Source organism: Bos javanicus, chromosome 3 (assembly GCF_032452875.1).
Source record: "Bos javanicus breed banteng chromosome 3, ARS-OSU_banteng_1.0, whole genome shotgun sequence".
Taxonomy (NCBI): domain Eukaryota; kingdom Metazoa; phylum Chordata; class Mammalia; order Artiodactyla; family Bovidae; genus Bos; species Bos javanicus.
This window is the reverse complement of record NC_083870.1, coordinates 25445731-25458747: the sequence shown is the minus strand read 5'-3', so window position 1 is coordinate 25458747 and position 13017 is coordinate 25445731. Positions and strand designations below refer to the sequence as shown.

Here is a 13017-nt window from a genome sequence, read left to right as displayed (position 1 = left end):
GTGACCTTACAGCCCACTTCAGCAAGGCACTTGTCACTTTTTAAAAGATCTATCTTGAAAAAGAAGAAGGGAACTGGAGGAATCAACCCACCTGACTTCAGGCTGTATTACAGAACCACAGTTATCAAGACAGTATGGTACTGGCACAAAGACAGAAATATAGATCAATGGAACAAAATAGAAAGCCCAGAGATAAATCCATGCACATATGGACACCTTATTTTTGACAAAGGAGGCAGGAATATACAATGGATTAAAGACAATCTCTTTAACAAGTGGTGCTGGGAAAACTGGTCAACCACTTGTAAAACAATGAAACTAGAACACTTTCTAACACCATACACAAAAATAAACTCAAAATGGATTAAAGATCTAAATGTAAGACCAGAAACTATAAAACTCCTAGAGGAGAACATAGGCAAAACACTCTCCGACATACATCACAGCAGGATCCTCTATGACCCACCTCCCAGAATATTGGAAATAAAAGCAAAAATAAACAAATGGGACCTAATTAAACTTAAAAGCTTCTGCACAACAAAGGAAACTATTAGCAAGGTGAAAAGGCAGCCTTCAGAATGGGAGAAAATAATAGCAAATGAAGCAACTGACAAACAACTAATCTCAAAAATATACAAGCAACTCCTACAGCTCAACTCCAGAAAAATAAATGACCCAATCAAAAAATGGACCAAAGAACTAAATAGACATTTCTCCAAAGAAGACATACAGATGGCTAACAAACACATGAAAAGATGCTCAACATCACTCATTATCAGAGAAATGCAAATCAAAACCACAATGAGGTACCATTTCACGCCAGTCAGAATGGCTGTGATCCAAAAGTCTACAAGCAATAGATGCTGGAGAGGGTGTGGAGAAAAGGGAACCCTCTTACACTGTTGGTGGGAATGCAAACTAGTACAGCCACTATGGAGAACAGTGTGGAAATTCCTTAATAAACTGGAAATAGAACTGCCTTATGATCCAGCAATCCCACTGATGGGCATATACACTGAGGAAACCAGAAGGGAAAGAGACACATGTACCCCAATGTTCATCGCAGCACTGTTTATAATAGCCAGGACATGGAAGCAACCTAGATGCCCATCAGCAGATGAATGGATAAGAAAGCGGTGGTACATATACACAATGGAGTATTACTCAGCCATTAAAAAGAATACATTTGAATCAGTTCTAATGAGGTGGATGAAACTGGGGCCTATTATACAGAGTGAAGTAAGCCAAAAAGAAAAACACCAATACAGTATACTAACACATATATATGGAATTTAGAAAGATGGTAACAATAACCCTGTGTACGAGACAGCAAAAGAGACACTGATGTATAGAACAGTCTTATGGACTCTGTCGAAGAGGGAGAGGGAGAGGGTGGGGAGATTTGGGAGAATGGCATTGAAACATGTAGAATATCATGTATGAAACGAGTTGCCAGTCCATGTTCGATGCACGATACTGGATGCTTGGGGCTGGTGCACTGGGACGACCCAGAGGGAGGGTATGGGGAGGGAGGAGGGAGGAGGGTTCAGGATGGGGAGCACGGGTATACCTGTGGCGGATTCATTTTGATGTTTGGCAAAACTAATACAATATTGTAAAGTTTAAAAATAAAATAAAATTAAAGAAAAAAAAATCTAAAGGTTTATATTTTATTGTTGAGAGATAGCATTTTGTGCCCCCTCTTGGCCTTTGTGGGATTGCTTTGACCACTTAATTGCTACTGGGAACTATTTGTCACAGAAACCAAGCATACACACATAACATGTGTAGCAAACAAGCAAAATGCCAGAAGAACAATGCTCACACAATGAGCACTGGAGAGACTGTGGATCTGTGATATGGTGGGAGGTCACAGTAGGGAGGGCCTACACATCCCATCATTCACCTGACTTCAGCACAGTGCTCGGCATATGGCCAATTTGGGAGCAAAGTTTTGCTCTTTGAAATTTTCTTGAATTTTTTAAAAGAATATTTTAAACCTGAGGTTGGTCAAATCTATGAATACAGAACCCATGGATATGGGATATGGAGGCCTGACTATACTGTGCAATTGTTTTTCTACAAATGTGCCACACTTTTATATTACTAAGATTTTGCATATGCTGCTCCTGGTATAGAATTCCCTTCCTTTGATTCTTTGCCTAAGCAAGTTCCACTCACCTCCAAAGACTCAGTTCACATGAGTGAAGCATTTCTTAGAGCAAGTAACCTGTAAACTGAGTCCTGAAGCATGGGAGGAAGTTCACTGTTGAAAGTGGTGGTATATATGGCAAGAGGAAGAGTTCTGAGCAAGGGGCACAGCATGGGCAATAAGAGATAACATGGATCATCAAGGAACTGAAAGGCACAAAAAGCATAGGGGAGCCCAGTTGTGGAGATAATACAAAAGGCCCATTGACAGATGAATGGTTCGAGTGTGATGTGTACTTACAATGGAACACCATTCAGTCTTTAAAAAGAAGGACATTCGGTAACGTGCAACACTGTGGATGATCCTTGAGCACATTATGCTAAGTGACATAAAGTGAAAGTCACTCAGTCGTGTCTGACTCTTTGCGACCCCATGGACTATACAGTCCATGGAATTCTCTAGGCCAGAATACTGGAGTGGGTAGCCTTTCCCGTCTCCAGGGGATCTTCCCAACCCAGGGATCGAACCCAGGTTTCCTGAATTGTGGGTTGATTTTTTTTTTTTACCAGCTTAGCCACAAGGGAAGTCCAGGAATACTGGAGTGGGTAACCTATCCCTTCTCTAGGGGATCTTCCGAACCCAGGAATCAACCAGGGTCTCCTGCATTGCAGGTGGATTCTTTACCAACTGAGCTATCAGGGAAGCCCTAGCCAGTCACAAAAAGACAAACACTGCCTGATTTCATTTATGTGAGTATCTAAAATAGCTGAATTCACAGAATTGAAGAGTAGAATGGTGGTTGCCAGGGCCTGGGGAGAGAAGGGAATTGGAAGCATAAAGTAGTATCATCATCAGTGGGCATAAAATTTCATTTAAGCAAAATGAATAAGCTCCAGAGAGCTGTGTATATTGAATTAAGATGGGAGACTTGAGTTGAAAATTTGTTTAGCCATTAGTAGATAAATGTTCTTAAATATTAATATTGTATACATCCTTAAGGAATTTATTTTTTACAAAGACCCATGCCTTCAACTTTTTAAAAATATACAGAAACTAAAACAATACTTCTTATCTACTCTATAAACATTTTCAAATGCAATATCTATAACCTAAAATGAGGAACATCTGTATTAAATGGAAAGATTACATATGAATTTAAGGATTCATTGAGAATAAGGAAATAACTTAAGAAATAGCAGCAGTATAGTTGATAGAGAGTAGAATGTAAATATCTTAATGTAAAAAATTGATAACCTTGTTCAGAAGGGGTGTGATTAGTGATTGTATGTAATCATGGATTTTAATACATAATTTGTTAGGCACCAAATGACTTCTCCAAATGGATTAAAAATAAATCAAAATGCAAAGTTCAAGGTCAAAACCCAAACAAAAGCAAAAATACTAACAAATTTAATTCACTAAGGGACTAAAGGTAAGAAACGTGGATTAATGATCCATAGGAATCCTGTCTCTAGAGAAATGGATCTACATGGTCAGGCAGATAACTGATCACAGAGATTCCCACATAGGGTAAGGAAGCACAGCATCAGGATTACCTTTTCATTTTATAAAGCTTTTTTTTTTTTTTAACATCTTGTGGATAGATCCCTATAAAATGCCTGAGAACCCACAAGTTCTCCTAATTGGTACTTGGTAAAGTGACAGGTTATTTTGTGGTTTGTAAGGAAATAGCTTCCAGTTGGAGAATTTGTTTATTGAGAGAAGGGTAAATAAATCCTTCAAGATGTTTAGTGAATGGCTCCTTTAAGACTAATGTTCTGAGGCACAGTGAGAAGTTCCACAAACACAGGATTCAGAGAAATATTATTCTGAAGAAAATCAAGAGGATTCCTCAGCCAATCATGCTGGTTTTGTCACCACCTAACAGACTGATTTTCATGGGCTAGTTCACAAAGATAACTTATATGTATGTATATGTGGTTATATGGGAGATTATACGTATGATCAATGCTGTTTAAAATGCCAAACCACTGTTATTTTCTATGTGTGAAAGATTATATGTGTACAGACATGTGTACATACACATATATATGTACACACACAAATACTCCCACTGCTCAGGAAATGAGGGGCATTAAATCAGACCATGTTTATCAACAAGTGAGCAGATGGAGGATGGGCAGCTGCCCTTGGTCACGGGACATTTATCCTTTCTGTTGTGTTTAATTCACCTGGTGCTGATCCACTTGATCCATAGTAACTTATTGAAAGGCAGATTCCATTTTCCAAGGTGGCAGAAAAAGATCCAAACTTGCTGACAGCTTTATTCTCTGCATTTGATCCTTCTAAAAGATAAAATTGAATCAAGGACATTTCTGTTTTATCAAAAAAAAAGTAAGCAAAATTCAGTGAGAAGTGGAAATCATCTAAATATGTTTAAAACAAGGATATGATTAAGTAAATTATGATATATATATAAATATACACCAATGAATTATTATGAAATCATTGAAAAATTGTTTGTAGAGGATATTTAATGAATAGGAAACTGCTCATTATTCCTTGGAGAAGGGAAAGGCTACCCACTCCAGTATTCTGGCCTGGAGAATTCCACGGATTGTAGAGTCCATGGAGTCGCAGAGTCGGACACGACTGAGCGACTTTCACTTTCACATCATGATAAAGAAAGAAAGAAACATACTGTGAATAGTGGTTACTTCTAGGGTGGTAGGTAGACTTATGGGCAACTGTCATCTTTTAAAAATATTCCTATATTTCCTAATTTTTATACTAAACCATGTATTTTTATATCTGGCAAAACACAGGAAAGCCATTAAAATTTCTTTATTTTTAAAACTAAAATGTTCTTGGGTACATTCATACTTGTCAAACACTGTATTCTTACCTTGAATTTAGAAAGTACTGAGACCATAACTAAATTTGTTAGCAAGATTTAGTTACTGATCTTATTACTTATTATTAACTTGTGTTTAAAGCATTTTATTAATTAACTCATTTTCGTTTGCAGGTATAACCCACACTGGGTGAGAAGCAATTGATTTCTCCAGTCAAAGGTGCCTGGAGACGTTAAATGGTGTAATTAGGAAGTTTCATGGTGTATGATTAATGGACATCCATTTGGAACTCTCACCTACAAGCAGGTAGAGATGCTCATGTTCAAATTTAGGATTTTTTTCTTGTCCTTGCAACTTGAGAAACCTGAGACTACAGGGAGAACGAAGTGGTAAGAGCACAGATAAAAACTCCATCATTTGCAATCAACATTGAAGAGAAGCCAAACCTTCAAGTAGGAGTTGATTAATGAGGACCTGACTCCTAGAGACTGCACATGGTATAGTGCATAAAATAAAATTCAGGCCAGGATGGATACTGCAAACTCAGTGTTACTGCATAAACATAGCCAGGCGAGGTAGCCTGCATGTCAGCTGGAATCAAAAGCTGGGTTCCCAGAGGAGGCAAAACCAAGGAAGCAGCCCACGATAGATCAGTTATGTATTATAACACACATTATATTATGGAAAATGTATATACAGAAGATAGCAAAACTTCAGTTATCATCTGGAAAAATCACACATGCTACCTGCTGGGGATACCTGTGTTTCTGCTAGATGGATGCGGTTGACCTATTGAAGTACTGATACACTGCCACAAAGACGAAGCTGTTTACCTGCTTCAAAGTTTTGCTCTCTTTCTCTCTCTTCTTTCTCATCTTCTGAAAGATAATCCCCTTCTTTTTCCTCCTTTTCCACAATTTTCCTAGGGTCTCTTAAGTGAATTAAAAAATTGTGCTTGTCCTTTTTCACTTTCACTTTGATAAATGTTGGACCTGGGGAAGAATCATGGGATAGAAAGTGGGCTGATGGTGATGCCCCATTAAACTCTGTAATAAAACCTCAAAATAATGCAGCCAATTTACATAATAGAATGTAAGCCAGGGCTGGAAATACCTAGGGATGTCGCCATTTTTATAAAAAGATACCTAAAGGAATAAAGTAATGGTAGGATTCCAGGAAGAAATAGCAGGTGGATCAGGGAAATGTTTTCAGATTTTCTGCTCACACCTAAAATCAAATTACAGAAGGGAGAATACATTGGCTGAGCTAAGGTTATGTGTGTGCTAAGTCGCTCTTCAGTCATGTCTGACTCTTTGCAACCCTATGGACTGTAGCCCGCCAGGCTCCTCATCTATACTCAACTTTATGATCAATCACATGCCAGGGTTAATGTGAAAAGATTTTGCAGTTTACAAAGAACTGCATGAATGTTAGTTACAATAGTTGTTATTAAGATCACATAGTGAAAGTGAAATCACTCAGTTGTGTCTGACTCTTTGAGACCCCATGGACTGTAGCCTACAGGGCTCCTCTGTCCATGGGATTTTCCAGGCAAAGGTACTAGAGTGGGTTGCCATTTCCTTCTTCAGAGGATCTTCCTGACCCAGGAATCGAACCCAGGTCTACCTGCATTGCAGGCAGACGCTTTACCCTCTGAAGAATTTCCCAAACATATTCTTTCTTCCAGTGTCTTGACTCATTCTTTCTTTCCTCTTTCAGCTTTTTTCTTTTTTTTTCACCCAGGCTTTTCAAGGCTTTTCAACTTTCATTGAATGATCATCTTTCAAAGTTGATAGGATGAAGATGAAAATAGTATACTTTCAGATAGCATATGAACTATCTGAAACTTATATACATTAAACAGTCCATGGAATTCTCCAGGACAGAATACTGGAAAGGATAGCCTATCCCTTCTCCCAGGGATTGAACTCAGGTCTCCCGCATTGCAGGCAGATTCTTTACCAGCTGAGCCACAAGGGAAGCCCAAGAATACTGGAGTGGGTAGCCTATCCCTTCTCCAGCAGATCTTCCCAACCCAGGAATTGAACCAGGGTCTCCTGCATTGCAGAAGGATTCTTTACTAACTGAGCTGTCAGGGAAGCCCACTTTCACATTTCTCCATACATTATATGCATATGAAAATATTGATGAGTGAAGAACAGTTACTGAAAACAGAACATAACATTATAAAACTAGAGTCTAGTGCTCTTCTCAGTTATGTGATTCTGAGTTTCATCTTTATCACTAATTATACTCTACACCTAGGGATGATATTCAAAATACTAAATACTGAAACATATGGTAATATAAATACATATGTATATCAATCTATTAATGAGAGAAGGAAATAGCAACCCGTTCTAGTATTATTGCTTGGGAAATGAGGAGCCTGGTCGGCTACAACCCATGGGGTCGCAGGAGTTGGAAATGACTTAGCAACTAAACAACATCTATAATACAAATCCCTTTCATGTTTTAAATAAACAAATTTTATATAGTAAAAAGTCTGGCATTTGATAGAAGTTGTATCAAAACCATTCTTTAAATAATTTGAATAACTTGCAGGCCTTTTTATTTTAAAAATCGTACAGGATGGGGAGCACATGTATACCTGTGATGGATTCATTTTGATATTTGGCAAAACTAATACAATTATGTAAAGTTTAAAAATAAAATTTAAAAAAAATCATTAGTATGATCTTTTGTTTGATGTGGCAATTACTACCTAATGATGCTTGAGCCATGATTCCACATAGGGAGTAGCATTCTCACTCTTGTAATAATTTCCTCATTAAATTATGGTCATTTGATGACAAGGAAGGGAGGGAGGAAGGAAAACTAAGAGAGGGATGGCAGGTGGAGGAAGGGTAGGAGGTGAGAAGGGGTGGCTGGTGTCACAGGCAGAGCGTGGGTGGGAGCAGCCTTGGTGGCCCTTGTTGGGTTGCATAATCTTGTGGACATTAAACAGGATCCTTCTCACATTCCCTCCCACTGAGTCTTCCCAGCTCTCAGCAACCATTGCTCCCTACAAGATGATAAGTTGTTTAAATAAAGCCCAGGTCCTCAAACCCACCCTAAGAAATCTTTAAAGCACAGTAAAAAGAGAAGCTCTACGAGATATCCTTGATAAGTTTCCTAGAGCCCAGATCTGCTCTTCCCTTGCGGGGAACAATGTAGGTCTGCCTCAATTCATTCTGCAAGATCCCCTCTCACCTAATGACTTCTGAATACAGAGGCAATTACTCTATATCTAAAATAACTGGATATCAGAGGCAGGGCCCCAAGCTCTGTGCTCCAGAAGACCAAACCAGGAATTGGCTCTAAATTTACAGTATGTGCTTGGTTTCTGAGATAACACTGTCTGTTGTAATTAACATTATTAAGTAATGATTAGTTTATTGCAGTTACTATTATTTTCCAATCCTATAGCAATATTTTCATATCATGGAACGTTTGTCTTAGTATGTCCAGCTAACCTCGAGGTGGCCTGTGCCTTGCAGAGGCTATTATAACAGAAAAGAGTGAAGTCTGAAGGTGGCAAACGTGGTGCGTATATGAGCTACTGGGGGCACATCACTACTCTCACCCATAACAGTCAGGAGGAGAAGCCCCCACGGTGATCTGAAATGGGCTAATATCTTCCAAGCCATTAACCAGCTGCTGTCAAATGGTACCTTTTTCAAATGTTGTCTTTTCTACTTCAATTTGCCCTCCATCAGAAGGATACAGATAATAATTTGTTCCTGAGATTTGCACGGGTATTTCTCCCATGTTGTATCCATGAAACTAGAAGAGAAAACATCATGCTTTGAATGTGGAATGGCCATTGACAAAGATTAGGTCATCTGTGTGAGCCACTTCAAGTTGCCATAAGCCTTATTTTTGCTAAAGGATTTGTCTATTACTTTTTAGACTCAGAGGCCAGTGTCCATCTTATCTTTGGCCTCTTTATCTCATGATTTTAAACTCTGTTCATTGGGTTATCTTCATAATACCATAGGAAGAGAAACCAATTTCTTTCATTGGCTATTAACTTTCTGTTTAATGTGAACTGATATATTGAGGAATATTAATAACTTTACACTTTTTTTTTTTAACTTTACACTTTAGAAGGTCATGTGTTAAAGACTTTTCCAACTTTGTGGCTAATATAGCTCCAAGTGACACTGATTACATACTAAAGCTTGAGAACAACTGGCTCAGAGTAGTAACTAGAAAGGATGAGGACTATTACTTTTCCCCTCATTTTTGCCCATTATGTTTTTCTCATAAAACTGCTTGAGGGAGAGACTGGGAAAGGTAAAAGCTATAGGCAAGAAATGTGGGTGCCTACAGAGAGACAACCCAATGCCCCCAGCAAGTCCAGTCATCTAAGTCAGATAAAACCAACCTCTGTGTGCTCAGGACCCTATGAGGCCTTCGCAGGACAGACTGCCTCCCTCAAATCCTCTGCTTTATCTCCTCTTAGTACCTAGATAATAGTATCTCATGCACATTTCCTGAGTTGTTTTATAGATGCTAAAACTCCCACTAAATGGAAGAAATTAATGACTTGATGACAATAAGCACAGTAGCCCCCAGACCTATTGATATCTAAGGATTGATAATGTTAATCCCTGTGACTCTGTTACCCCTAAGACCTATTACCTCGCCATCAACTAGAGAATTGTGCACAGCTGATCATGTAGCCTGGGACTCCCCTCCCTCACTTGACCTTTATATCTGCTTTCCTGAAACCCACTGGGGAGTCAGCTACTTTGAGTCCAGGACTCTCTGCTTGGCACCCTGCGATAAATGCTGCACTTTCCTTCACAACAACCCGCTGTCAGTAGCTTGGCTTTACTGTGTGTGGGTAAGTGGACCCAAGCTCAGTTTGGTAACATTTTGACCTATCACAGTTGCTTATTTACATATACCTAAATGAATGCTTTTGTGCCAAAATTCCATCTAGAAAACTAGCTTCATGGCACTCAAGAAAAACTGGCCTGAGGGTGTTGCTGTCTTGCCAGTTTGGCTGCAAGGAAGGTTCCAGGTATCAGAGGGTGGATTGCAGGTGTGAGATCACCCAAACTGGCAGAAACCCCAGGGCCTCTCTGACGGCAGTGGAGACTGAAAACCTTGTTTCCACCGAAGCCGAGTTTTCCCCCAAACAATTAGGAATAACCCAAAGGGGCTTTTTAGAAAATTGATTCTACCGGGTAAACTCTCTCAGGTTCTGGTTCCTGGAGGGGCTCCTCTGTTACTTCCGGGATCTTCATTTGCTCTTCTTTCAATTTCTCCTTTATAAAAGATTTTTTCTTGAAAATCTTACTATCTTCTTTTTCTACTTTTTCCTTGCCTTTCTTTTTAACAGCCTCCTTACTCTTCTTTTCTGCTTTTTTTTCTTCCTTTAAGCGTTCCTCTTCAGCTAACCGATCTTGTTCTTCTTTCCAGGCCTGTAAACACATTTAAAACATTTAACAGGATTTTGAAACAAATTTGATCCCATTCAGGTTCACTTTGGAGACCATTTTACGTGAATTTTTATAAGCTATGTCTCTGATGGATCAAAATACTGAACTAGAGACTGTCATACAATCCTTGATTCTCTCACTGCAGCTTCTTCACTCACCTCTGTTGCAGCTTTTTCTTTAACTTCAGGTTTCTTTTTATCTTTAACCTGAACTACTGCATCAGCCTCTTAGCTGGTTTCCCTGCCTCCTATATTTTCCACATGAGTCAAATCCCCAATTTAGGTTCTAAATAACCGGCAATATGATAGACTAGATGTTCAAAGAAACATTCCTAACATAATGTATTTCAAAAATGATAAGGTATTAAATCATCATTGTAATATAACATATAATACTGTGTATCAACTAAATTTAAAAAGCCAACATAACCTTAATAGTGATGCGTGCTAAAAACAATATAAAAGCCTATAATTTCAATCATCTTAGACACAAAAATTTTAGATAAAATACTATCAGGTCAAATCTAGTTATTTATTAAAATAATAATATGCCATGAATAGCTGGTGTTATAATTTTCATCAATAATGTACATAAAGATGGACCCAGGAGCTTACTAAAAATTAAAATTCCTAGGTTCTACTGCCAAAGATCAGTTAGGATGGAACAAAAACATACATATTTTAACTCTCTCCTCTTCCAGAGATATTTAAGCAATTATGGCATATGTGGTTTTGTAGGATAAGGACTAAACTTTAGGAAAAGCTGAAGGGAAGTTTGTTTTAGAAATGCAAAGGTTATTCATACTGTTAAATCAATCCCCATAATTCAATGTATCTCCTAAATAAAGGAAAAAGCCCCAAGAGATATTAGTTTCAATACCAACAGGTACTTTAAAATGTAGTATAAGCAGCAAACATATATTTTGCCATGTAATTTATCTTTACCATTAATACCAAGAAGCCAGGGAGGCTCTCCAATATTAACCAACAACATTTTGAGGGTAACTGCACACTGATGGAGATGGGGAAATCAATTCCTGCCTACCCCATGTATAAGCTTACCACAAAGCTAATGTAATTCAAATAGTATGGTACTTGAATAGGAATAAATAAGTGGGTGACTGAAACAGAATCCAGCCTTCAAAAATGGATAAAAATACCTTCACATTGTGATTAGATTTTCAGCATATGAATTTCAAAGGACACAAACACTAAACACTCCAGTGTTCAGAAGAGCTTAGAATATGTCTTTTATCATTTTATAGGGATTTTAAAAAATAGATTTAAAAATGGGTACCTAATATGTGACATATCAACATTCCAATTCAGTTTAAGAGGTGGGCATTAATATTACATTTAATCAAATGGTACTAGTGAAATGACAGTCCATCTGGGCAAAGAAAAATTAAGACACTTACATTACACTACAAAAACGTATTTCAGATCATTTCTAATGATCTCTGAATATGAAAAGCATATCTATGAAAATATTCTAAGAGAGTGCATGAAAATTAACATAAACTCAGGGTAGAATCAACCTGATGGAATCAAAAGCATAGAAGTCCTAAAAACATTTTTAAAAATGACAGATATTTAAAAAACTTTTTTTTTTTGATAAGCTATAGCATACATTGAAGTGACACAGCAGCAGCAGCACCATACATTCAAAAAGAGCACAAATCCTAAGTGAACATCTGAATGAATTACCACCAAGAAGGAATGATGCTAAAGCTGAAACTCCAGTACTTTGGCCACCTCATACGAAGAGTTGACTCATTGGAAAAGACTCTGATGCTGGGAGGGATTGGGGGCAGGAGGAGAAGGGGAGGATAGAGGATAAGATGGCTGGATGGCATCACTGACTCGATGGACGTGAGTCTCAGGGAACTCCAGGAGTTGGTGATGGACAGGGAGGCCTGGTGTGCTGCTATTCATGGGGTCGCAAAGAGTTGGACACGACTGAGCGACTGAACTGAATTGAACTGAACCGAAGCACTACTGTGGGCTTCCCTGATGGCTTAGCAGGTAAAGAATCTGCCTGCAGTGCAGGAGAAGATGCAGTTTTGATCCCTGGGTCAGAAAGATCTCCTGGAGGATGAAAATGGCAACCCACTCCAGTATTCTTGCCTGAAAAATTCCATGGACAGAGGAGCCTGGCAGGCTACAGTCCATGGGGTCACAAAGAGTCAGACATGACAGAGCGCCTGATGCATGTATGTAAGCACTCCTGTAAAAGTACCACCAGGTCAAGCAATAGATGATCTCTAGCTCCCCAGAAGCCCCCTTCATTCTCCTCAACTACTACCCACTTGGACTGCCCCAAAGGCAACCATCATCCTAGTTTTTAATACATTAGCTTTAAGCTTTGCCATTTAAAAATTTCTATAAGTGAAATCTTATATAATGTATCAATATATAGTCTTTTAACTTTCTCTTTTTCTTACTATGATGTTTGTGAGATTCATACATACTTCTGTAAGCTATAGGCCATTTCCAGAGCTGCATAGTATTTCATCACATGAGTAAACCATTCTAGACTTTCTATTGATGGATATTTGAATTGTTTCCAGTTTGGGAGAGTTAAAAACAACACTGCA

At 38.4% G+C, this 13017-nt stretch overlaps 1 protein-coding gene across 6 annotated transcripts in view; it reads right to left on the bottom strand.

Moving 5' to 3' along the window:
- Positions 1-13017, bottom strand: part of SPAG17 (sperm associated antigen 17) — a 252618-nt gene that overhangs the window by 100177 nt on the left and 139424 nt on the right. For 5 of the 6 annotated variants that reach the window (XR_009734982.1, XM_061409692.1, XM_061409687.1 and 2 more), the window contains 4 exons: positions 10164-10403; positions 8643-8754; positions 5802-5960; positions 4345-4458 (listed from right to left, as the gene is read on the bottom strand). Coding sequence is in view for 5 of the 6 variants with exons in the window: in XM_061409692.1 (XP_061265676.1) it covers positions 4345-4458; positions 5802-5960; positions 8643-8754; positions 10164-10403 (625 nt within the window). In the remaining variant the exon portion in view is untranslated. The remainder of the gene's footprint in view (positions 1-4344; positions 4459-5801; positions 5961-8642; positions 8755-10163; positions 10404-13017) is intronic. The other variant, XM_061409681.1, reaches the window with a different exon arrangement.